Below are 26966 nucleotides of genomic sequence, written 5' to 3' on the forward strand. Positions count from 1 at the left end.
CACGTGTCAGTTCAAAAGTAGTTATGGTTTCTGGTTCTGTATCTATACTAAAACTTTTCTGTTAAGGCTTTAAACATAGCTTGTTAGTACATAATACATGCTTTAAATTCTATAAATGCAAGAAATGATCTCTTCTAGGTTAACAGGCACTGTTACATAATGAGCTCAGCAGTGTCTCCACCCCCTTGTCCTTTGTTCTCACACCAGATGAAGTGCAATGCTGCAGCGGAACTTTAATCTGTTCTCCAATGTATAACCAAGTTCCACAACCAGTAAGGTGGCCTTATGCTATTTACTCGTTTGGTCACTGGCACTTCTCCTTTGCTTAAAGTGCCAGTGCCATGGGTGACTCTGCAGGCTGCCTTACCCATAGGTTTCAGATTGTGTCCTTGCCTGCATGTGTTGTTCAAGACACAGCTTTAGGAAAGTGCATTCTTTTGTAACTTGAGTTTCAAGGCTTAGGGCAAAACAACTTCTGTTGTACTTTGCACAAAGCAAAGGTATTTCTACCACGTCGATATGTCTTTAACGTAGGAATCTGCAACTGTACATGTGTGATTCTGTTGAATTCTGTATTTCAATCAAGCCTGCAATGATAGACAAAGCTTTACAAGGACAAGAATGTTCAAAATTTTCCAATCGATCCTACACCAGCAAGTTTTGTGTTGAGGCTTCTCTGAACCACCTCTGCTCACTGTAACTATACATGCTTAAGCTACCACCAAACATGCCCTGGTGGAGAGTCATTGTGATTTAGATATGTGGCTAGCCTCAGGAAAAGGGAGGGAAGGATGGCACGATAAACTTTTTCTTGATCTTGTCCCAACAGAAATAAGATGACTAGAGGGAAAACTTCCTCTAGGTACATCTGCTATTAACTGAGCAGCCGCATATGCAGAACAAAGTAGTGGTCTCTGTGCTGTAAGAACAGGCTTGTTCTTGAAGCGATGCCTATTATGTATGGGCACAAGTGATCCTACATTTTCTCTTATCAACAGTGTTTCAGTGATGAATGCTGTAGCTTAAGCAGAACTTCTCACAAGAAGAAGCAACGTACGCGTACCACTTTCTTGTGTGAGCAGTCGAATAAAGTAGAGCTGAATGCTTTCCTGTTCCTTGACTAACAGGCAGCCCAGACATGGTAAGCAACTTCAGATTTTTGGTAACTTCAAATCTTCCTGCACTGAGTTTACTTTGCAAATGCCACACTTCAAGAGGAATGATCATCAGACACCTTGAGCATTACATGTACTTCAGCAAGACAACCTATATCTACCACTCATGTAGTATTTCTTTCTTGATCTTGTTTCTTACCCTGCTTTCTTGTTTTGTGTATACACATAGGAATGGTATCACGGTAAGAGAAAAGGAGGAAAAAATTCTTACTGTATATGCCAAGGCTTGAAGATCAGACTCATTCATAAGCTTGTTAACTATAGCTATACTTAAGTCTGGTAAGCAGGGTTTGCTTTTATGGCTTTATGGAGGAAAACATCCATGTGGTTATTTTCAGTTGTGAAAGAGTGTCTTGCTTGCCACACCTTTTTCCAGGAAAGGACGCCAGGAATTTCAGAATCGTATCACTGAAGTTCCATCACGAACTTTTCTTCTAAATTTCACACATAGTTTGTTTCTAGTTTGAAATTGATGTGTGTTACCAGTGAGTTAAAAAATAATGCTGGCTAGAATTATCATTCCTTAAAGCAGAACTGCTTGCAGTTTCAAAATTGCTGTTGGATTCAGCACATGCTCTTGAAACACAGGTTTCATTGTGAGCTTTCTGTGAAGTCTGCTAGCAGAAACATTTCCTTTTCTGATGCTTGACTGATAGTCGGACTGCTTTTAGGAAGAGTAAGATGGATTACAGGTAGCTAATGAGATTAATGTTCCTTTCATTACCTCCTTAAGGTTCCCTTAAGGAACTTTGTACAGTGATGGCAGCAGTGGGTTTCAGAACTCAGTTGCCTCACTTCCATGTTTTTTAACTTGGATACTTCCCAGCTGGCTGATGCTGAAAGTTACAGCCATCTTTCCAAGCTGACATTTTCTCATCACAAAAGATATAACTTTGTGTTAAGACCCTGCTGTGAGAACAGATGAAAGAGTCTGATGAAGAACACACTGAAAAATGCCATTAAACTGGATTTCCAGCATTTTTAGCTGGAAGAATGAAACTGATAAGCAGAAGTCTCTTTTACATCATTTAAAAGAAAGATCTTTTAAGTGTGTTTCTGCTGACTAAGGCTGTTTCTCAGCTGTGAATTAACAATCATTTAAGTTATAGTAAAAAATGCAGTTTGAGGCTCTTCCTTGGCCTGTTTCTTACAACAGCAATATCTTCTAGAGGGTATCAGAATGCTGAATGAAGAAAATCAAACTGGTAGGAATCCTCACAGTTGTGGTTTGTTTGTTAAGTAAATACTTGTTTATACTTAATTTGAAGTACTTCTTAAGTAGCTGTTCAATCATAACATCACAGCATTTCTGAGACTTGCAAGATTTCCTGGGTAACTTTTAAGCTATCTCTGGATAGCAGCTCATTTTCATAAGGCAGAAAAATGGTGTCAGAAGTGCTGAGTATCTGTGCTGGCACAATCAGTATGTCACTATTTCCAAACAGCAGGATTAATAGTGTTACACTCTGTGCTATATTCCTCATTCTCCTTTCACAACTCTTTCCTCCATGTAATTCTTCCAGAATCCTTGTTCTTAAGAAAAACATAGGTGTTTTAATATGGGAAGACGCCTCTTTGAGCAGTATGAACTTGGAAGAGTGAGCCTGTTTTGCTTCTGAGGGATTTCTGATTAAGGGCACCAAACATTAATGCAGAACAGCCTCAGATCCTTAGCACTAAAAGCATTTATCTTTTAAATTGTAAATGTGATGAGTAAAAAATGTACATTGCAGCTTCTATTCTAGAAATAGTTTAAAGATTGTTTACAACAGAAGATTACAGTGACCTTCTTTTAGGTGCACAATAACATGTTGAGGGAGTTTGGGTACAGCTTCTTTCCAACCCGTATCTTGGAATCTGGCACCGGTGTTATAAAATTCTCTGCAGAGTAAGTCTCTTCTAGGAGAAAATGTATCACCTGCACAGTGACTGGCGCAGTTCTTCATACATTATTTGGTCCTATAAGTGCAAAAGATAGTTCAAAATGTTTATTTTGATAAACACTCTTGGCTGTACAGAGACATCTGTTAACAAGCAATTTCTATATTCTCAATTATAGTGATTAAGATAATTGAGCGACTTTCATTTCAGAATAACTAGTCATAAGGTAACCTTTAAAATGAACTTCCTTGACAGATGCAAATCATTAAAAGACTGATTAAAAACAAAGAAGATAAGACAAAGTTTCATCTCAAAATGATGTATTTTGCACCTTAATAGAGATGGCTGAGCGCCTTTAGGTGTGTGTCCTTTTGGGGAAAAATAGCGGGGGCAAAGTCTAATGCCTTTACTTTTATGCCTGTGGAATATTCATTTAAGAGGTGAGGGTCAGGTGAATAACTAGTCTGGAAACAACAATTAAAAGTTCAAGGTATTATGCTAAACATGAACCCTGGCAATGTGGTAATCCGTTTACTACAAAGCATCATCTATCTGCAGATGGAGAGGGAGACTCATTTCTGAACTTCTGAAAAACATCTTGTTTATTGAATGCAGAAACAGGTAGTGTCAGTAGTTAGTGAAATACATGCAAATATTTTGTGACCTTGAGTACTACTACCAGTCTCTAGCAAATACAGAGAATCCTTTTCAGAAGGGTGGGCTGTCTCACACACCTGAAGCTGTTCTTACCTTTTTGGATACTGAAGATTTCACTTTTCTAAAAGCTTCTTCAAAGTGTTTATGGGAAATCTTGATTTCTCCTTAAAAATCAAAGTGAATATGTTATACAAGGAAACCGCTGGTAAGTGACAAGTGACTTTTTTTTTTCTGTGCTTTACTATCTAGACATGTTCAACATCGAGCTTCCCTATGGAATACTATTTAATAAACACCTAGAAATTTATATTTATGTATAAATCAGTATTTAGTTATGTTTATTTAAATATATTGTTATCCAGATTCTACCACAAGATGCTCAATTCCTAAATAATTCCCTTTATATCATTGTCTTATTTGACCTCAACCAGAACTGAAAGCTGTCTTTACTTTTTCAGTTGCTGTTTTTTTATGGGTATATAAATCCCCTTTCTGAGCCTAAAGCAGCTGCCTGGAGTAATTTTTCTTAACCACGCTTCTGGAACAGGTTTGTGGTTTGGTTTTTTTGGTCTGCTACCAGGTAAGCATAGCTCAAATAAATCATGGTTTCCTCTGTTCTCAGAAAGCAACTCTTCTTTATTCTATACGCTGCTACCACAGATTCAGTACAACGCTAACATGCATAGGTGTCAAAGGTAGAGTTAAACAAAAGTCTGCTTGGAGTTCATTTGGTTTGCTTTCCATGCATTTCATTAAGAAACCTTTTGCTTCCAGGGATCTATACTGCCACTGCCTCGGCAGACATCTTTGTCTGTGAATAGCATGTGCAGATGTGACAAAACTTTAAACGTTTTGATATGTTTGATATCAGAGTTCAGATAAATGCTCTGCTGTACAGCAGCTGGAGATGCCTAAACATGAGAACTTGTTCAAGATGGAGATCAAATTCAATGAACTCAACATATAACTTTGCTCTTAATTGCTAAAAACAAGACTCCTCATACATTCTTTGTTTAACAATATCAGCTTTATGGATGACTCCAAGCCTATTTTGTGGCCTGTAGTAGTAAGACTGAAGGAAGAAACTCCCATACTGTGTATGTAGGCTGCCCTTCTGAAGATGTAAATGAGCAAGGCTTCAAATCAAAGTCTACCTTACACACTTTCATACTGACAAGCTGGTATCCTGAAAATCCAAAACAGTGACACCCTAAACAAACAGTGCTGTACATCTGGATTAATCTGTCCTCTTTTGATGGACTTCCTAGTTGCCACCAATCAATACAATCAGTGGTCAGGCTGCAACCCCAGGCTTAAAGACTACACTGAAGTGACTAATAGCTTTGAATCAAACATGCTCTATTCAGGATAGTTATAAAACCAAACAAGATGAAGTTCAAGAATTTCCATCTAAGAGTCAAGAGCAAGCAAATGAGTATTTCTTTCATACATCAGTGTGAGTTCCTATGGGTTTTTCTTCTTCTCTCTCTAAGTTGAATTGCTTACTTACCCTTACAGCAAGGGGATCAAAAGGAATGACTCAAAACCATTAAAATGTGAGCATGACTCAGAAACTTAATGAAAAAATAAAAGCTTTCTTACCTTTCTTGCTGTTAGCATTGGGTAGGGCCATTTCCTGTCTCAGAGCACAAATCGAGGCCTCACGCACTAAAGCAGAAAGGTCTGCACCTCTACGTACAAAACCAGAACAAGTTATTTTAGAATGAGTTGATCAAATCTATAGATACAAAAGACACTATTATCTATAGGAGATTGGCAAAAGGCAAGAGAATTTGCAAAAGCTTCTTAAATTCCTTCCTTATAAATTATTACTTTAAAAAAAAATATGAAAAAGTAAATACTCACTACAGTTTCACTTTAAAACCTAGAATACCCTGCAGACTTAGAAAGTTATTTAGTTGGAGTGCTAAATGCATCAACATTTAGAATGCTGTCAGTAGGCTACATTCCCCTTTTCTCTCTTGTACATGGTTGCATTCTTCTCTCTACCTAACAGAAAGAGCACAGAAAAGCTATGGGGGTACCTTCAGAAGGAGGAAAGCACAATATAACAGAGAAGGGTCATTGTATGAACATCAAGAAAGAGGTTCAAGGACTGTCCAGCTCTGCAAGCTTTATTGTGGAATGAAATCCTCCAGATTTCAGCCTTGGATTTAAATCAAGAGAATGAGAATCAAGGGAAGAGGCAAAATCCACCCAGCATCATCAAAAATATCCAGGAATAGGTTAATGTTGTGCACTCAGTGGGAACATGATATATATCGTGTGTGTGTGTGTGTGTGTGTGTGTATTTAACTGGTCTTATGAAAGATCCAAATGAAATCAGCCATTATTACAACACAGAGATTGCCCAAAGCTGGATCTCCAGATAAATTAACATGCTCTTAAAATAACATCATCCACTAAATGTGGTCAGAATGGTCTTTTGAAATGTTTGTTCCCAGTTTCCAGCTGTTAAACTTTTCAGAAGCCTTCAAACTGGTGCAATCTGCTGAGCTAAATGAAATATGTGCAATTAACACCCCGTGTTTCCTTTGGTGATGGCAGGAATACTCCTGTATTTAAACACTCCCCACCTCTCTGCCCCAGGGTGGGGAGAGAACACAAGCTCAAACTCCTCTTTCCTAGATCTAAAATAGAGACCATCTATAAACCATTACTGGTGGTAGCCTCCACTTCTAGACAGAAAAGCAATACCGTGACATGCAGCATCTCATTATCTTTTGTGAACACCACAAAGTCATCAAGTATTAACACAAATACTACAACTTTCTGGAGTTCTGTAAAAAGCTGACTTTGCAAATTACTCTGACAGATGGCTATCAAGATTTCCTGAAAAACATACGTCAGTATTCACAAAGCATAGGTTGGAATAGGCCCTTGCTATTACTATGTCAAACACACTGCTTTCAGCTTGCGAGAGAACAAGTTAGTTGGGTTGTTTAACCTATTTGCTTTCATCATCACTGTATCACTTAAATAGGGCTCTTTTATCCTCAGATGATGCAAGAAATATAAGGCCGAGCAACGCTAAGATGAAAGACTAGTCTCTCCTGATCTATATTTACAAGATGAAGAAAGCTATTCCAGATGACAGAGATTTGAGCATCCCATAGACTCCCACCCAGTCCTTGGAAAAATGCTCAAATGAATGTAGGAAAAGCAGCACAAATCAATGTGCATCACTGCATACTAGAATTAAAGTCAAAATCAGGAAGTACTCACGTATAACAATCACACTGTTGGCTGTAAGCAATTTCTTCAAGGTTTACATCTGCATCTAGTGGAGGCCGGGTGCCATCCTAAATGAGTTGTGATAAAAAAGGTAAAAATAGAAGCTTTTGTTTTGATTATTATTATTATACACACATACTTATTTATTTTACACATGCCATCTCCTAATTGATCGATTTTACCAAACAGGGATAAAGGAGTCTGTGAAGCTCTCTGAGATATCCACAAATACTAGCACTGCTTCTATGTCAAACTGACTGGAAGGATCATCAGCCTTACAAGCATTTCATAATGAAATAATTTGTGATGTTAATTGTAACATCCCACCAGCAGATCACATTTTCTCTTGTCAAAACGTAGTTACACTGATATGGTTCCATACACGGACACGCTTATGTAGCTGGTTACATCAACAGCACTGTTTATCTGAACTTCCTCCAGTTTGATTAGATGTTGAAATGATATGGCTCAGCCATAGGCATGGAGATTTAGTCTTGCCTCATCACCTTTAAAACTTAATTACGGTACACCTCTTGCATTTTAGATAAACATACACTTTCAAACCCAGTAGTTTTCCATTCTGGATTCTGTGAGCTCATACAGCAAGTAGACTTGCTGACACTACGCTTGCATGTTAGTGCTGCTTTCTCCACAGAAGTGGCTTGTTTTTATTTTTGCATCTCCAATGACAAAAAATATCCAGTGTTATGTGTTCTATTTGAAACCAGCCGACAAAACCATTCCAAACGCTGCAAGCCCATAGATCTTACCTCTCTCAGACAACAGTAAAGTAATATCAAGGCAGTATAGAGATTCTAGATGTCTACGGTATGGAAGTAATGCCTCAGCTTAGATGTGGAAGGACATTTTTGATAGGACTGATTTAGTTCTGCAGTGAATTATAACTCATTTGACAGGAATACAGTAATTCATATAATCCTTTTCTGACTTGTTCAGGTGAATTAAAATACCGCATACCTAAAACTCCTTCAAGATAAAGAAATAAAGTGTAAAGTAACTGGCAAATTAAAAGTCCTGAACAGGAAACTGACATTGAATAATCAAGGAGGGAGGGTGGCCTAGGTAGACTAAGGGAGCAATTTCTAATGAGCCTTGGGTAGAATACCAACTTGGAAGGGAAGAAAGAGAGACAAGGGAACAGCCTCATGTTAAAACATCTTGAAAGGAGAAGAGACCCCAACACAGACACAAAGAAGCTCTGTACAATTGCATATGGGATACTTTAATAGTTGCTGTACAAGACTGCAAGGCAGTGAGACACCTCTGCTAACAAGAAACATTTTACCAATTACTTTGTGTAGAATACATTGAGCATTTTGTGAGTGGGATGATCTGCCTGCTCCAGAGATGAGCTCAGCACTACGTGTACCAGAGAAGCCGACGGAGCTTACAGGAATGTCAGTACACTGGGAATTTAGGCAGGCGAAGACATGCTCCTCTTGCATAAGCAATATGCAACTTGGAAATGACTGATTTGTACAAGTTATCTGAAATAAAACTCAGAGCTTCAAACTCCATCTGTGCTGTTTTCTTTGCAACCCATTGCTCCCATGACTCCCTTTTCTACTCCTCCCACTGCCTTTGTAAGCATCCAGGTTTTTCTTCAACAATACTGTCTGTGCAAGTATTCCTCTACTATCTATAACTCTATAAATGCAGTAGTAGTGAAGTAAGAACAGCACCATTCTCGTCACGGAAGTAAGCAAGAAGATTCACTCATGGAATGTATCTCATTTCTTTCTGCTGGCATCTTAAAAATCACAGAATCATGGAGTAGCTTGGGTTGGGAGATCATCCAGCCCTGACCCCAGTCATAGTGCAGGGCAAATGAGGGCAATGACAGAGCTTTCATTTGAGAATCAGGTGCTATAGGAACAGATATCAAAAAGAATCAACTCACCCCTCCTGGTAACAGTTTGGAGAAAGGGATGAGTAAGGAATGTGACCCTCCCCCATTTGTACAGCTGGGCTGCAGGAGAGAAGGGGTAGGCAGAAGTGGGAACCCATGGAGACTCAGACTGCATGGAAGTAGGGCGGCTCCAGACCCCCTTGCTGCTCCAGGCACTCACATAGCTCACTCACTGGTTCAGGCTGTGACCCTGCAATTCCACTACACATAGGCAGGTGCTGTACCCCACCAGCTCAGTCTGCCCAGGGCCTCATCCAACCTGGCCTTGAAATGCTCCAGGGATGTGGCACCACAGCTTCTCTGGATATCCTGTACCAGTTCCTCACCACTGAGTAAATAATGTCTCTCTCTAACACCTAAACTGAATCTTCCTTAAAACCTTTAACCTTCATTCCATCACTACGCTCCCTATAATGAGCCCTTCCCCATCACTGCTGTAGGCCCTCAAAAAGGCAACTTAAAAGGTCTCCCCCAAAGCCTTCTCTTCTCCAGGCTGAATAATCCATAGAAAAGGTGCAATAGCCCTCTAATTATCCTCATGGTCATTTACTTAAAAACTGAGAAAAAGAATCAATGACTTAACATCTTATTCACTTATTCACATAAAGACTTGTAGCCAAAACATCAACTAATATGAATTAAGTACGCACGGAAATGTCTGGCATTCCAAAAATAACATGCATCGATAACTAAAGACAGGAATCAAGCTGGTAAACACTGTGCAATGTGTTGTTTACGATAACAAGGAGGACTATAATCAGATAAGGTCACAGCAGAGATTATTTGTCAATAGAAAATCTGTGCTCTGATAACAGGATAATGACAAATCAGATGTACCACTCCTCTTGTGTCGTGCAGACTGTGTCCATAAAGTTATTCAGAAGAAGAGAAAAGTACAATGTGCAGCAACCTCACCAAGATTTATGGCAGCTGAACTAGGATTCTGAGAATCAAGACAACAGTTTTCTCTAACAGCAAGTCAAGAGGAAGCCAAGAGATGAAGTGAGGTCAAAACACTCAGAAGTCCTTAGCTTTGATCTTGTGATTCTGCCCTTTCCACTTGGATGCATGCATCTTGGTGACCATACACGGCTGTGAGAGTGATAAGTTTGAGAGCGACAGAAATAAGTCTTAATACCGTGTTCTCCTCCCACACAGTCCTGAACCAAGATTTGCTGGATCGTTTTCCTAAAATCATTAATTAGTGGTACACTAACTTGATTTGTGACTGATGGTTACAAAGAGCAGGTACACAATGACCCAATCGAAGAATACTTCCATTCTGTTCAGAAAGCCTAATGACTGACCATTGCCACCCACTTCTTCCAGAAGAAGGAAGTAGTTTAAGTCAAAACAATCTTATAAGCCCAAATTTTAAATAACTTTCAAAGCCTTTGAAATAAATTGCAAAATAAAACAGTGATTCCTTACAGTATGTTTGAAAAATGACTTGAATTTGTCCTAACTTCCTGAATTCTCATACAGCATTAACTACGGCCTATACCATCACTTTATGCTTATGGAAGTCTGAGAGTTATTATCTTTTTATAATATTTTTCTCCTCTTTAAGGAATATTTGGTCTCCTTCTAAGTGTCACAATGAAGTGTTGAATAAATACAGCTGGAGCCATTGAATCATATTACTGAATGTGAGGAAACCTCCTTCCTCCTTCAAAATGCTTACAAAACACTTACAGGCCCTTTACTCACATTGATAGGAATCTTTTAATTAAAAATCTCTTTTAAATTGTGACTATAAAAGCAGCAGCTTCTATGTTTAACAGGTTAGCGTTGCTCAAGATTTATCATCCCTTAGAGTACATTTAGCAGCAGATGTGGCTGATGGTGTATTTTCATGGCTTTGTGTAATATTTAAAAATGCTCCATGAGACAGGATCCTGCAATTCTTTTGTAAGGTTTAATTTGTTTTACATCATTCTACCAACGTTTGAGGTAAGAATTCATTTCCAAATACTCACCTTGGTGATTGTCTTTAAAATAGCAAATCTATCTTCAGGAGGTGGCAATCCAACGTAGAGTGTTTTATCCAGTCTACCGGGACGCAGGATAGCTGGGTCAATTATATCTTAGATAGGGGTTGAAAAAGACAAAAACAATCCAGAAATGAGATATACCCTTAGGAACATGTACGCATGAAAAGTAATATATGGAGGGAATTGTACAGAGATCCAAAAGTTTATGCCACAGTGTGAAGCTCTGAGTATTCAGACATCTGACTGAAATAGTTTCATTTCTGTTCAGGACGAGATGTTATCACCCAGTGCAGCTAAGCTACATCTGGTCAAATATGGCTCGTAAATACTAGTTTCATCTGGTCACAGACAAGGACAACCCTCCTTGAACAGTAGAAGAACATTTCTTCCTGTCAGACCTAGCAGAGTCAATTGAGGAATTTCACAACAGTGTATAAGAAGGAAAAGCTTTTCATTTTATTCTGCTAGAAAAAAAACAACACCTCTACCTATATTAAACTTGCAAATCTGCATGAAAGCCACTGTTTTATATTAATTCACAAGTATGTGGGGCCAATCATAATTACTCACATGTAAACTTAATTTTACTTTTTGTTTGCTTTTCTACTAGACATTAATTTCAGTAATTAATGGTAACATAAGATGACCATGAAAACATGCAATAGACCTCCAAAGTAGAAAATTTCTTTCCCAGGATGTACTACAGATATTATCATGTCTGAAGAAAAAAACAAATTATCACAAAAGTGTTTAGAAAAGCATCTAAAACTTAAATGTAATAGAAATCTCAAGCAGCCTTTCAGCACCACAGGTCTCCCTGCAGAACCTCTACAAACAGCAGATCGGGATATAAATACTAAGCACTGCTGGTACAACAAGAGACACAAACAGGACATATAATCTGGGAAAGACCTGAATTCCTGTCATTCCTGTCCATGTTTCAGCACAATCAGGTTGGATAATGCTTCTAAATGACTTAGCTTCTTGCTGCCCCATTTCCCCATCTACAAAAATGATGAAGGTATTACTTGCTCTTCTACTTGGAATGGTTTCAAGCTGCGGCAGGAGAGATTCAGGCTGGACATTAGGAAATTGCTTCACTACTTTTTTTCTTGAGCATAAACTATTTCCTGCCCCCCTTCCCCCCACCCCCTCCCTCACCCCAATAGATTCCTCTAGTCATAGATGCTCCATGCAGGTAAAAACCAGCTGTTGTGAATGTGACAAGAACGACAGGAAAAAAGAAAACAACTTTTACGATGAGGTACGAATTTAAACCATGTTTCATCTGGCTGGATTAAACACAAGACTGCCATGGCAGGCCCATACAAGAATATCTTTCCTGTACTTCTATACTTAGTGTTAAATAACACTTTGTCTTGCTATTGGCACAAATGCGCTTTCCTGCTTTTGTGTCTCTCTGCAGAAGGAAGTTTTCCTGGGTATTAAGATGAGATTATAAGGTTTACACAACAGATAAATTGTAATAATCAAAACAAAAACTCTCAATAGGGATTGTATTGCAGCACCACACACTTAAATTCTTCATTCAAAAGCTCTTTAACAATACTGGTATGGAAAATACTGTTTCTGTTTTACATGTTGAAGAAACAGCACTTGCCACATGTCCAACAATGTGAAGTTAGTAATCCAGGCTAAGGATGTGTCCATCCACTTTTTATGGAAACGAATGCATGACCTGCATTCAGAGAACTGATACAACTCTCACTAACTCAAAAGCTGCAGTAATGAGAGTTTGACAAAGCAAAGCTCATGTGGCAATTCACAACAGATCTATGCTTCCCATCTTATAAATAAATTCATGTCACTTTGTTAGTTGAAGAAAAGCCCAATTCTGAACTTCTGGGACTCGAATTCTCCAGAGAACTTGAAAAATTAAAACCATGTAGCCCAGATAGTAGTATTCACTCTTTGGTCAAATTCCCTGATTAGATGCACTTCATATTTGAATATATCGATCAGGAGATGTTTGAATTTGATGGCATATTGTAATTTTAAGTACAGAACAAGGCTAATTACTAAATTCGAAATCATAAAAGAACATGTCATTGCCAGACAAGAGAAGTAATGTTTGATTTCTTATGTCTCCTTTGCTTATGTTTTTGGGTCCTCACCTGGCCTGTTTGTGGCAGCCATAATGAAAACCTGCTGGCGATTCTCCAGACCATCCATCTCTGTGAGTAACTGGTTAACTACTCGAACACTGGCACCTGACTTCAGAAGGAGAAACATGGCAAAACAAACAGAACCCAAACAAAGAAACATACAAACAGAAAACAAAAACAGTGAGAATGTCAATATTTTAAAATAAAAGAAACAAAAGATGTACTCGTTCCCCACACAGAAATACTGCTCTAAAAAAGCTTCTACTTAGCATCTTTAATACAGACGCATTTCGAGTTTCTTCATATCCACAGCATAAATTTGGGGTAGAAACAAGTTATCTCCATGCTTGCTGTAAAGATTACCCTTGGCAAAGTTTTCTTCCCCATTAAAAATGAAGGACTTACTTAAATACATGTGGATAATTGTACTAACTATTCTCCCTCAACAAAAATGCCCCGAAGTTTTCATTATTGAGGCTTTGAAAAGTTCCTGCAGCTGTCTTCACTGGGAAGGAGCAACTCAGAGTTTAATATTAACTTCATAGTACTAAGATCCTATGACCAAAATCAATAGATTAACTTGAATTTCATCCTAGAGCTGGGAGACAAAAAAAAAAACCAACATAAACCCTGGAGTTGGAGAACAAGTTTTAGATATGCAGCAAAACTGCTTCAGGATTTTGAACAATGCTGTTCTAAGTATTCCTATTTTAAACATACAAAAATATAGATTTGCCTATAGATAAGTAGGAGAGATGATGAAAAGGCATACAGGCTTCAAGAAGTCAGTAGAAACACCCAACAGTTGGTGTTACAGTTACAGCTGGCAAAAGACAGCAGTTCTCTGTCCAGACAACACCTCAGCTTGTTCAGAGTGGCTGTGAAGAGCAGGACAAGGTGATCTACACAACCAGTTTTTGCCTGTTGCTGCTACAGAAAGGAAACATAGCAAGGCCAGATCATGCTTGTTCCACTCCTTGGCTATCACCTCTGCCTACTGTGCTAGCTAATACTTAACATTCTCTTTTAAGGCTTTGTGGAAACAGCCAGCTTAGGACTTTCTAGAAGTCAAGTCTTAACATTTCAGCTTGGCTGTCTTTTAGAGGAAAAAAAGTATGCAAATCTGTAAGATAAGTTATGACTCAACTCAAAACAGTTGATCAGACCTCGTCTCTCCTACAGACTGGAGATTTAACTTCTGTTAAAGTCATTGATGGCAATATCTGTACACACTTCATGCCAGCATTACAGTTGCATACAAGAGTCAGGATTTGATCAGAAATTAATTATGGTATTAAACTGCACTCATTCATTTTTTTCCTGTGGCTTTCTCAAGCTGGTAGACAGTCACATTCTCTATCTATTATTTTTTACAACATAGATGTTAACAGAAGTATTGAGCTTTATACAACTTCAAATAAATGCTTATAAGATATTGCTATCACAGTGCCTCAAGAAGATACAACTGAGAGTTTATTGATGGAAATATTTTAAGACTCACTTCACGGTCAGACCTCCGAGGACACAAAGCATCAACTTCATCAAAAAATATAACACACGGGGCTGAATTCCTGGCACGCTGGAATACTTGACGTACAGCACGTTCGCTTTCACCAACATACTAAAATGAGTGACAAATCGCAATGAAACAATGTAAGCCATGATGATCTTGCTTGGAAAAAAAATTCAGTTTTAAACACAATACTGGGCTAGATTTACATGGGAACTGGTTGTCATTAGCTCACTTTTGACAGTTCCCAGTACTCTAAGTGAATTTATACTTTCTAAGTAATTAATCTAACTTGACATCTTTCTAATGATGAGAAATAACAAGTACAATCTTCATTAAAGATCCTGTTGTTCTTTATCTGTTTTTAAATAATGGGAGTAAAACACAATGAATATCCAAAGTTCATAATAGAATAAAACAGCACTAATGCTTGTAGTTGGTCATTTAGAAATTCTCTTTCACCCAAGAAGGCTCCATCTGCCTACTAACACATTAAACAACAATTTAAACCAAGAAGTATTTAAGTTACCCAGATAACTTCTTCCATTTCACAAGAAAAACATCACTAATAAACATTTTAAGTAGAGGGTCAACAATGCAACTTCTGTTGCTTCTAACAAAAGCACAACGATCAGCACATACCATATTTAACAGTTCAGGACCCTTCACAGATATGAAGTTCAGCCCAGATTCATTTGCCACAGCCTATCAAAAGAGACGTATACAGAGAAAATCATTTTTTCACGTGTTCTTTGGTTCTGTCCAGAAAACCACAAAAACCTTGAGAAGGAAAATACCATAGCAGCCACCTATTGAAAACAGCATGAAGTATCACTGCATAGAGAGTCAGAGGTTGAAGGATTAAGGTGTTCTCTCTTTAAGGGGGCAGTAATACTTCTGCTTTAATGGACATGATACTTCTGGCAGTATCATCCAAACTCTCATTCCCACAAAAACTTCACCTATTATTTTTGAAGATGTTCAGAAAAATGTATTACCTTAGCCAATAGTGTTTTGCCACACCCAGGAGGCCCTGCAAGAAGAACACCAGCTGGAGTAGTCAGGCCCAGAGCTTTAAACTGCTCTGGGTTCCGCACAGGTGCCTATGAAATAAGTTATCATGGTCAAAAAGCCAACATCTCAGTTACAGCTGGAAGAAAATTCATTCACAAGCAAGTCCTTTATTCTAACTCTTTACAGGTTAAATGAATAAACTCAGCCACTCAACTGGCATCTTATTATCTTGCATTGATAGATACCCCCCAGAATGGGAGAAGCATCATTATTCAGAGATAAGAGTGGTGAGGCACTGGCACAGGCTGCCCAGGGAGGTGGTGAAGTCCCTGGAGGTGTTAACAAGCCATGGAGATGTGTCTTTGAGGGACATGGGTTAACAGGCTTGGTGGGGATGGGCTGACAGTTGGACTAGATGATCCTAGAGTCTTTTCCAGCCTTAAGGATTCTATGCTATGACCAGCAGCAAGGCTATTAAGCAGTCTCAGTGTTTTGGTATTTCGCCCCCACCCCCCAAATATTATAGCTTAAATACAAACAAACATACAAACATAAATAGTATCCTGCACAGGGGAGATGCAAAAAAACAAAAAACATCAAAAGCAACATTAACACATACCAATATTGCCATGGTCAGCTCCTCCCGAACATCCTCCAGGGCTCCAATATCTGCCCATGTCACATCAGGAATCGTGACAAAGCCTTCTCTCTTGGCAGAGGGTTGCACTGATGACAGTGCAACAATGAAATCATTCATCTCAATGCACAGCTTCTGTAGCTGTTCCTCGGGCAAAGGGTCTTGCTCCTTCAGCAAATCTAGAAGTCTCTGTAATTCTTCCTTAGGGTACAGAGAAATGCGGAGAAAACATTGCACAAGTTAAGATGCTTAGAACCTTTTCCAAGAGCTTTTTTTGAACAATACATTCTCCAGCTGTAATATTTATAATTGTAAAACAAACTATCATGTACATGTCACTTTTTATCAGTTGCAACTAAGATGGTCCAGAAACTCACTACAATGTATGTTTATAGAGCCCAATATTTTCTGTTAAGACCTCTCTCTTCTTTCTAACAGAAGCATTAAGAGAAACTATGAAATAGTTGAGACCAACAGATTTGTTTATTGAATTGTGCGAATTATTTTAAAAGGGTTTTAAATGTTTATTTTTCTATGATAAATATAATACTACTGTTTTAATGACAATACCCTGTATTAGACTATGTCAACCTCCCGCCAGCTATCAAAATATGGCTTTGTTATGATTAGACTTCCTTATCCTCAATAATTCCTTTGATCATAGTGCTGTTGATAAAAGCAGCCACTACGTGTCCCTCCCCCTTTTCTTGTAGTTACATCAGGCCCCAGGAAACGCTGGCAGGTATGCGGTACGGTCACATTGCTTTAACACAAAGGCTCTCTGCAGGATTTTACACTGCTTTTTGTTAATTTCATTAACAATATTCATTGACAGTCCTTCTAAACCAGAATCTGATGGCAGTGTGGACTTAAAAACACTAACTTCTCCAAGACAAATCTTTAGGAATCCTGCATGTAATGCATACAGCAAGCAATATACTCAAAATTTTGAGCAATAAAGCCAAAAACCTATACAGTTATTCTGGTTCACTGTCCCCAGCATGTCACAGGCCATTATGAGCTAAGTTTCTGGTTTCCAAACTGATGTACTTCAACCTAAATTTAACACTACACTGGCCACAGATGTTTAAGGATTTATGAGCAAAGGCTTTCACAGGTGTAAAACAGTTCAGTGTGAAGACAACAGAGACTGCCATTTTGAAGAACAAATACCTTAGAAGGAAGCTGTTTGGCGTTCTCTTTCACTGGGATCTCTGTTTCTATTCCCATGCTTTCTTCAGTTGCGTTTCCTCCAGCCTGCACGTATTTCCTTTGCTGCTTCTCAGTTTTTATCAGGACCCTGTTCACTGTGCACATAGCTGCCTCGCGACAAAGCGCCATCAGATCAGCACCCACGTAACCTGGAGTCAGATGTGCTAAATGAAGAAAGTCAAAGGACTCTGGGAGCTTCAGTTTTCGACACAGCGTCTGAAGAATTCTGATCAAGAAGGGAAAAAAAGAACAGCAAAATAAAGATGGAAGTGGTCTTTTGTAAGTTTTCTTATGAAAAAAATAGCAACAATTCAAGGTCTCCTTCAGCCCACATGAATTGAAGTAGTGCAGTGTGTACAGCTTACATACAGCTAGAAAGTAAGTGAACTGGAAGCCACAAAAGGATGCCATATATTTCCTTTTGGAGCGTAAATGAAGAACAGCTCTATCAACCAGCTAACATCATTCAGTGGGTAAAAGCTAGTGACCAAAAAACAGAACCAACCTGACTGTACAAGGCTTATTTATTTGGGAAAACAAGCTAAAAGGAGTTTCTACCTCATTCTTATGCCAAGAGCTAAAATTACTCAAGCCTACGTAGTTTCACCACTAATACAGAACAGCTCCATGTAACTGATAGCTAAGTGCTGTGCTTCCTTACACCTTTCCTTTGTTTCTATATGATCCTTTGCCTTAATACAGGGAACAAATCCACAAGCAAAAACACCCCAAAACAAAACAGAAAAGGAGGAAATAAGTAGTTCCTGTAAGGGTATAACTCAAGGAACATGAATAAATCAGCTGTACAAAACAAAAAAACATGTGAGAATGCAACTATGCTCCAACTTGTGCACAGTCTCTACTGCTCAAACACAACGTCTTATCTATTCACAACTCACACCCTCTGAAACAGAGAGGGATATCATATTTTTAACACAAATATTAGAAACACCATAGAATCAGAATTCTCATGAATCAGTTTCAACCTCTAACCACTTGCATGTTTTCCCACAACCAAGGAGAGGAACACAGATATTACAGAGCTATATATCTGCAGTGATGGGATGAAAACTGGGAAGAATGGCAGTAGTGCTGGCAATAACAAATGACATTATTGATGCTGCATGCAAAATGGTTTGCTTTCTCAACCCAGAAATAAGGTTATTTGAGCTAGCATAACTTATCCTTTAATTTTACTTTCATTCTGACAAGAAGATAAGCCATAGCTGCTTTTACACTTCTCTTTATGTGTTTTCTGCTGTTGTGGAAATCAGTAGCAACAAAAAAAGATGAAAAACAAATATACGTTTTAAAATCTAACCTAAGGGTCACAGATCTTTTGAGTAAAAAATGCCAGTAACACACAGCAGGATGACTGCAGCCTGGCTTAAAGCCTGGACTGCTCTATTTCCACAAGAACTAGAACAGAAGAATCTGGGCCTTCTTAAAATGTATCCTCAAGAGGACTAAAAAACGCGCTATACTTAGTTTGTGTTCCTAATTCAATAGTTATGCAGGGAGATACATAACCCATTAATATAATGCTAAAATGGAATTTGCATGTAAGAAAAGAAAACCACTGAAAATGTAGGCACAGCTACTAAGACACACAGTGTACTAAGACACACTAAAGATGCACGTGCTTTTTAGTTTGTGCTGATACATATGTACATGCAGGCACAAAAAGAACTAAGCACGATAAAAGCACTTTTCCTCAATTTGTTTGTAAACCTACTTTTTTTCTTAAATAATAATGAAGAAGCTTTATCACACATACTTTTCTCTTGCTGCTTCATCTGGTATCCCTAAGCAAATCTCTCGATCGAATCTCCCAGCTCGCCTCAGCGCAGGGTCCAGTGAATCAGGTCTGTTAGTTGCTCCAATAACAAGGACTTGAGCAGTGGCAGCTGCATTATTCAAGTCTAAAGGCAAGAAGGAAAGTTAGTACTCATAACCGTCTTCCCAACTTTATTCTTATATATATGTTACTCTGCTTCTGCCACATGCAGTAATACTCAGAACAGCACAAAGTATCCAATAATCACACTAGGATACTGTAAACCCTTATTTCTACTATCCAGAAGAAGTCTTTTACACAGTTCAGCAGAAATATGCATTTCAAACATTATCTGACAGATTCTCCCATCGAGTCTTTTTACACAACAGAGAGGATGTGAAAATAATGCAGTAAGATCCCCTTGGACTTATTAGAAGTTTCCCACCCCCCTCACACACAGGTAAACTGTGCCAAAACATGAAAAATTATTACCACCGTCTCCACTAAAGTAACCACGAGTCACTAATGAAGAAGATACTCAGACTGATAATTACAAAGATTTTAGTTCACTAGAGGTTTTTCAAACTGACCATCCAAACAAGTTAGGAGCTGGGCAACAATTCTCCGCTCCATGTCCTTTGAAGCAACTTCTCTTTTTGGGGTGATTGCATCAATCTCATCAATGAAAAGGACACACGGTGCATTGAGCTAGGAACAAGAATTATTAACCATTACAAAATTACACAGGTAACATTTCAAGTGCTTTGTATTCATAAAAAGCCAACACTAATATAAAACAATAACAGAACGGCATTTAACTGACACAAGATTATATTACGAAAAAGCACTTATAGCGCAAAGGAACACTTATGGAGAATACTTGAATCATCACCTAAAGAAGGCTGAACTCCCAGTCAGAAAAGCATTCAGTGTTATCAGGTACTAACTGCGCCATCTAGCTGCCATTCACCTTTTCTTCCTATCGACAAAGGACCAAAAAAAAGCAACTACATTACAAAGATTCCACAGTCCATGCGTAACACACAGTGGAACGGCCCTTTTCCCTACAGAAATATTAAGTAGAAAAGCCAAGTGGAAAATCCACTTAAATTAATACAGTAGAAAAGGCAACAGATTTTATTTTTAGCCTATTTTCTACAAGGCATTTCATCTATTAAAAATAACTTTTATAGCAACATTTTATGAACTATTATATATACACAAAAGGTATTGAATTTTAAATACTGTGATCACTTGTTTAATTTTGTTCTAAACAACATCTTAGTAAGGCTTTCTGAAATTCAAAATCTAGTAGAAACCTGAAATATAATCCAACAGCTTCAAAATTAAGCACTTCGCCCTATTTAGCACCGTTTTATATGTAGTTTAAGCATTTGCATGCAGTTATTGGGAAACACAGAATAAAGGAGCAGTTAGAAAACAAGAATATTCTCAGAGATCAGAAACAGAGAACTGTCCTCATGAAACAAAACATGAGCCATATTAACAGAAAATCTGCTTTCATTCAAATTACGATTATTTCATTCTGGTTCTCTTTGTTTCTCATGATGTCTGAAAGTTGCATCTTTATCACAAGAGTGTTTTATCATTACAAACCTGAATGTCTGATACACAGCGGCTCAGTTCTCTTGTGTGTTTAATATTCATATTAAGGCAGAGCAAGACTTCAAATGCAACTTCACTTCTGCTCTTTGGTACTTGTCCCAAACTTCTTACTTTATGCCTTAAGGCCCAAATCCTTAACTTGAATTCAAAGCCAGGCAAAAACAGCAATAAAAACTTGTAACAAAAAAAGCACAGTAAACTGCTTGCACAGCTTTTTTAATTTTTAGAAACCATTCCAAGCAGCTCCAAATAGGTGAATAATTTCCATTGCTCCCATTGCATTGATACTATGAACTATCTTTTGTCAAGAGTCTAGAATGGCAACCTTTGTGGTCTGTGACTGAATGACAGTACAGTGGAATTCTGGTCACAGAAATGAAGACTCTGTAGCTTGTGTGCAGCAGTATAAAGACTGCCACTAATAATGCACTCAAATTCAAGCCACAGCATCAAAGTGTGAACCTTTACAAAGAAAGAAGCAAACAACTTGATGTTATCTCCAACGAGTGTCTTACCACAGCCTGATCAAATAATTCTCTCAGTTTCTGCTCAGATTCTCCCGAAACTCCAGACACCATCTCTGTTGCTGCCACTTTCAGCATTGGGAGCTCAAGTTCCTGAAAGAGACAAGAAACATTGTACAGTGTTGCCAAAGGGAAGGAATGCTGGCTGTCCTAAAGGATAAGTATTCTCCAGTACAACTTCTTTTACACCTGAAGATTTTGTATTCAAGAATAAACCTGAAAGTGCCTTTTAAAAAGATAATTAATAACCTCAATTTAAAAACAGTTTTAAGACATGTTGCTGTATGAATAGTACTGGATACAAAAGCCAAGTTTGCTACGGTAATTTTAACTAAAAGTGCCTTCCATGTATAGCCTTCCCATTACCTGTGCCTATACTGCAATCCTGGGAATGCCTCAGCACAATTAATTTACACAAAACACTCTGTCCCTCTTCATAGGAGGTTCCATAAAGAACAGACGCAGATGGAATTTAAACTAAGGAAATGAAAATGAATGTAGCTTGGACTAAGAGAACAAGCAGAGGAAAAGAGATATCATAGAGGAAAAGACCTACTCTGTGATGGAAGAGAATTATTTCTTCTCTTTCTAAACATAATTAAGAAAGGAAAAAGCTAAATTTAGAGCTATCTTACCCCAGCAATTGCCTGTGCAAGTAGTGTCTTTCCACATCCTGGAGGTCCATGTAGAAGAAAACCACGAGGTGGAACCACACCTAAGTGGAGATAGACTTCAGGATGACGAACATGTATCAGCATCTTGCATATTTCCTAACAAAAACAAGAGAGATCACCATTTAAACTGAAAAAAAATAAAATAGTATTATAAAATGTTAATATTATACACAGACTAAAACAAAAAGAGCTTCGATTTATTAACGTAGTATTATTATATTAATGACTGCTCTCAGAAAAATTGATCAAAGGAAAAAAAAAAAGAACAGCAACTCTGTTGCTGTTGGCATAAGCAACTACTCTTAGTGCCACACAGATGAATTCTGATAAGACTTCTCATTTTTCATATGTTTTAATCAACACTTAAACTAACCTTCAAAGTTTCATCGTTGCCTCCTACATCCTCAAACTTCACTGATGGCCGGAACAGCTCTGGTCCCTTACTTTTAACTGTTCAGGAGAAAAAACGAAGTCACGCAAATTCAGAGAAGCATAATTGAAGTTACTAATATAAAATAAAAGAACCCAGCCTCAACAGTTAGCTAAGTACATTGAACAGTATTCTTTTTGGTAGCACATACAGGCCTGGAATATGTTTTAGTGCAACATAAAGGCTAAGCCTATTAACAACACACTCTAGATCACTTCTTTGTACATCAGAAATAGTTTTCTAGTAATGGGTTCCATGGTCACCTACCACCATCTTTCTGTCTACAGCAGCATGCCAAAAATAACTTCTTACCTTTCCTTTTAAGTAAGATGGATTCAATTTCTTCATCTACATCTGGAAATTCTTCTTTTTTCCTTTTTGCCCTTTTATCCTTTGTCTTCTTTTTTTCACTTTCCAAGACAGAAAATTCTGTTGATTTCTAGGGTATAAAAACAGAATAATATAGCAAGTCCGTGAATTCCTGCAAATATTTTAAAGACCAAAACATCACAATGTCTATGATGCTTAACATACACATTATTTAGATTTAGATTTTGCCTTCTGTTTTTTTTTAAATTAATCAAAAGGTAGCTGTAAACACAGTTATTCCTTCATTAAAATAAAATACAAAATAAAATTAAATGTTGCTTCCCCCAAATAAATAGAGCTTCCAAAAGCTAAACAAAGAGATTTTGGGGGAGAAAAAAACCGAAGAAACAAAAAAACCAACCAAACACATGGAGAAAAATCACATAGCAAGGAGTAGGTTTGGATAGGAAATACCAACTATTTTTAATTGCATTACACATCAATACATTTCCAAGCCTTCCAGCTTCCCCAGTACTCATCCACTCAAAAAACTTCTTCAAACTCAGTGAAATTAATCACTGACCAAGGGAGGCCACATGCTATGGCTACAGCAAGGAACATACTTGGTGACTAATAACACCGGTCGTTGGCAAGCGGAATAAATAACAATTAAGTTCCGCTTAACTTTCCCTCAGTAAGGGCACTAATTTGGGGTCTCCCTACTACTGACTACATCTTCCCCCAGAATTATAAAGAAAGTCATCAACTTTTGGACCAAAGTTTGCCAGAAGATTCAAAAATCACTTCTGACTTTACAGAACAACAGCCTAAGCCTCATCTGCTTTAGAAACCAGGCTAAAAATCTGTATTCTACTAGGCTCAAGCCAATCTTCCCTTCTATTTAAGATTTCTGCTACATTTAACAAAGTGTGTATATTTGTAATAGAAGTAACTTTAAAAATCCACAAAGACAGACAGTCCTTTTGGTCATAGTATCCATCTTTGGAAGCCTGTTAAATTACATAGGAATTTGTAGTCATGCTTGCTACCCAAATCACACTGGGTTTGTAAAATACAATACCTCAGAAATCGGTTTCTTCTCATCTCCTTCCCCATCCTCAGAAAGGTCAATGAAAAAGTCTTTCCCACTTGGAGTCTTATCAATGAACCAGCCACCTTTGGTGATGCGTGTTTCAACCTGAGATGCTGGTGAATGGGTGCTTGTTTGAGGTGCTGTTTGCCCAGGAGTGGAGGTTTCCATTGGTTCATTTTTTGGAGTAGCTGGAACAGAATCAGGATTTCCTTTCTTGTATAAGGTCATCAGGGAACTGTTCATATGATTTGTAGACTGCAAATTCATGTATTTTAAAAGAAAATAAACAGGTTATAATTTGGGCAATATATATTAAGAGGCCAATGAAACATATTCCATAAGCATCAGTCAGTATTAACCTCACTGGAAAAAGGAACCGTATACCTTCCATCCCACTCTATTCCAACTCAAACGGCTGCAGACAAAACTACACCTGCTGGTTGAACAGGTAACACCCTTTACAATTTACCCCCAGACAACCCATTAGTTTGCTGACAGTTATCATTTCAGTAATAGTCAGCTGTGTCAGTTCCATCAATCACTTCAATCATTTGATGGCCAACTCTTCTGGGCCTCCATCGTGCTTTCTTAAAGAGTGATTCCCCACCACAGCTTTTTCCTTTACTGTTGGAAATTAGCCACTTTTAAGCTCTATTTTTAATCTTTCACTGCCACTTTACAAAACACAATCACATGTTACATAAATACAAGCAATCATAATTTAATACAACTTACTAAATCTTCCGGATAATCATCATCCTCTGATTCCTCTGTGGAACTTCCTGTAGTCCTTTACATGGTAAGAAGACAAAAACGTAATGTATCAGAGAAAAACTGAAAGAGAGACACGTGCAAAACAGAACAAATGCAATTTTCAGAACATCGTTCCCTGCAATTAAGAAACGCAGGATAAGAGTGGAAACAAACTGTGTTCTAAATTTACTACTGGGAAAAGTCTAAAAACACGTTCTTTCCATTGCTGCAATGAGCTGGATCAACCCAGTATCCTGGCTGAAAGACAGTCCTACAGATAGGCAGGGATGTGGCACCAATGTGATCCAGTTCACCATGAAACCTCACAATCACCAAGGCTAGCACAAGGGAAGCTACTGTAAGTCACTGCTGAATTATATTAGTCCTTCTGATCACAATGTCTTAATTGCTCTTAAGATCCTTGATGTTTATCACAGGTTGGAAAACACAACCTTCCACGAGACCATGCATAAATTTAGGGGTTAGGAATCTTAATGCCAGCCTTAATGCTAGTGGTGGTTTACTCAGAATAGCTTCTCCTGTAGCCTTCTCCCACAGATTTTGATAATATATATAACACTCATTAAAGATTAAGAACAAAACAAAACAAAGGAACTTAACCACATAGAAAACTATCAGGAAGCCTTAAGGATTATCTAGTAATTCAGGGCCATACATTTACTACAGCAGAGAAATTATGATCTACTCTTTAACATATGCATGGAAGACAAGCCTAGAGGAATTTAAGGACTGATCTATAACCTGTGAACTACCAAACCTTAATAATAGAGACAAAAAGCTTTAAAGTGCTAAATATCAAGGGCAGTGCTACAGTTATCAAATGGTAAAAATTCTTCTTACTCATTTCTCTTGTGTTCATGCCTTGCTCTTTTTGCCAAATGTTCAGCTTCTAAAGCTGTTAAATCTTCTTTTTTCTTTTCATTGCTGATTATTCCAAACACTGAAGGAAAAGTTTAAATACGTTAACAGAACAGCCAAAGTATAACCAAAAACTCTGGCACAGTGGACGTAACACTGACAGAACTACCTTTTGCAACTTGTATTCTGAAAGCATTTCGTTTTCTTCGTCCGTATTCAGTACTGGAAAAGAAAAACAACAACACAATGCATGACATCTTGTTGTTTTAAGTCAACAGCCAAACTTTTACACAACTTCTTATTAAGAACCAACCTGAACTCACAATTATTTTTTCTTAAGCCCAGAACAGGACAACCACTGGGATGAAAAGAACACTGGAATATCTTGGTCTCTAAATGGATCTTTAGTAAAAATTACTTAACCTTCTTTAGCTATAGAGAGACAGAATATACAGGTGAGCACAATGGATTCTATATCACAGTAACACTAGTGGCCCTGGCCCTTGTAGGGCCCTGAAAGTCTCCGGGAATGTGCAACCACCAGCCCTCTGGGCAGGCTGTTCAGTGCCTTATCACCTTCAGTGTTAAAGATCCTCTTTAAGCTTGAAGCCATTTCCCCTTGTCCTATCACCCTTTCTCTAACAAGACATTAAAAAATAGATTGTGCAAACATAAATGAATATATGTAATAATATCCTTCTCCACCTCCCTTTAACTCCCACATCCATCCAGGACCTGCTGGAACACAACTTTTCTCCCTACAATGCAAACAGCTGACAAATAATTTGGTAGGACTGACTGTCCCGCTGTCCTACAGAACTCTCGCTGTCCTACAGCCTGCACCCAAGTGCTATTTTCTCTCATATTCCCAGCTCTGTATGGTGAGGATGCTGTATTGCATCTGCAGATCTTCAGTAACAGATGAATTACAGAACCAACATCATGAAACAATGGAAGTTAGTTGATATATCAGCAGAGGAAAACAATGAACTTCAACAACTGACAAAGTGACTTCAGATTAGAATTCTGACAGCACACAAATACAAAACGATACGTTTTACATCCTGAGCGTGGAATACCACCACACCGACCCTCTCACCTGTAGGTTTTCTGCAGATCAGAGGCCAGGATCCCGATATCCACATAATGGCCGCACTTACTGCTCGCGAGGTACTGAAACGAGACACAATGTGAGGCCAGTCAGACCCTGATCACTCACTTCACCACAGCGGCTGCTCCGAATCTGCCTGTTTGAGGCTCAGCACCACCCTAAGGCCAGAAGGGCGGCAGGAAGCCAGAACCGGCGGTACAACGACAAGACGAGGCCTCTACCCTCAGCCCCCGACCCGCTCCAAGGCGCGTACGAACCTGCTTCACGCGCTGCTTCAGCCGCAGGTCCACGAAGGAGCCCGGCCGGCTCCGCATCGCCGCCACGCGTGGAACGGCCGCCCTAAAGGCAGCCGGACTCCGGTACCCGGCGAGCCGTGCGGCGGGGCGGGGCCTGCGCGGC

At 38.5% G+C, this 26966-nt stretch overlaps 1 protein-coding gene across 1 annotated transcript; it reads right to left on the reverse strand.

Moving 5' to 3' along the window:
• Positions 1-2842: 2842 nt before the first annotated feature.
• On the reverse strand, positions 2843-26925 carry NVL (nuclear VCP like). Its single transcript, XM_015857163.3, has 23 exons — positions 26825-26925; positions 26556-26629; positions 25626-25678; positions 25439-25538; positions 24560-24614; positions 23813-24079; positions 22735-22861; positions 22366-22442; positions 21954-22088; positions 21310-21411; positions 19759-19876; positions 19169-19313; positions 17353-17617; positions 16162-16380; positions 15527-15631; positions 15171-15233; positions 14520-14639; positions 13028-13127; positions 10878-10984; positions 6960-7036; positions 5316-5404; positions 3807-3877; positions 2843-3134 (listed from the first exon to the last, which is right to left on the reverse strand). Exons 1-23 carry the CDS (start codon positions 26879-26881, stop codon positions 3090-3092), a joined length of 2571 nt encoding a protein of 856 aa, XP_015712649.3. The 5' UTR covers positions 26882-26925; the 3' UTR covers positions 2843-3089.
• Positions 26926-26966: the final 41 nt, after the last annotated feature.

This window comes from Coturnix japonica, chromosome 3 (assembly GCF_054131305.1).
Source record: "Coturnix japonica strain WE chromosome 3, WE-NBRP24, whole genome shotgun sequence".
NCBI classification, from domain to species: domain Eukaryota; kingdom Metazoa; phylum Chordata; class Aves; order Galliformes; family Phasianidae; genus Coturnix; species Coturnix japonica.

Bases quoted from the DNA above. Each gene is read 5' to 3' on its own strand.
- NVL (XM_015857163.3), bottom strand. From the start codon at position 26,881: ATGCGGAGCCGGCCGGGCTCCTTCGTGGACCTGCGGCTGAAGCAGCGC. The intron at 26,630-26,824 runs GTTCGTACGCGC...GTCTCGTTTCAG, and splicing joins TGAAGCAGCGCGTGAAGCAG to TACCTCGCGAGCAGTAAGTG. The intron at 22,089-22,365 runs GTTAGTTTAAGT...TGTTTTTGTTAG, and splicing joins GCAACGATGAAACTTTGAAG to GAAATATGCAAGATGCTGAT.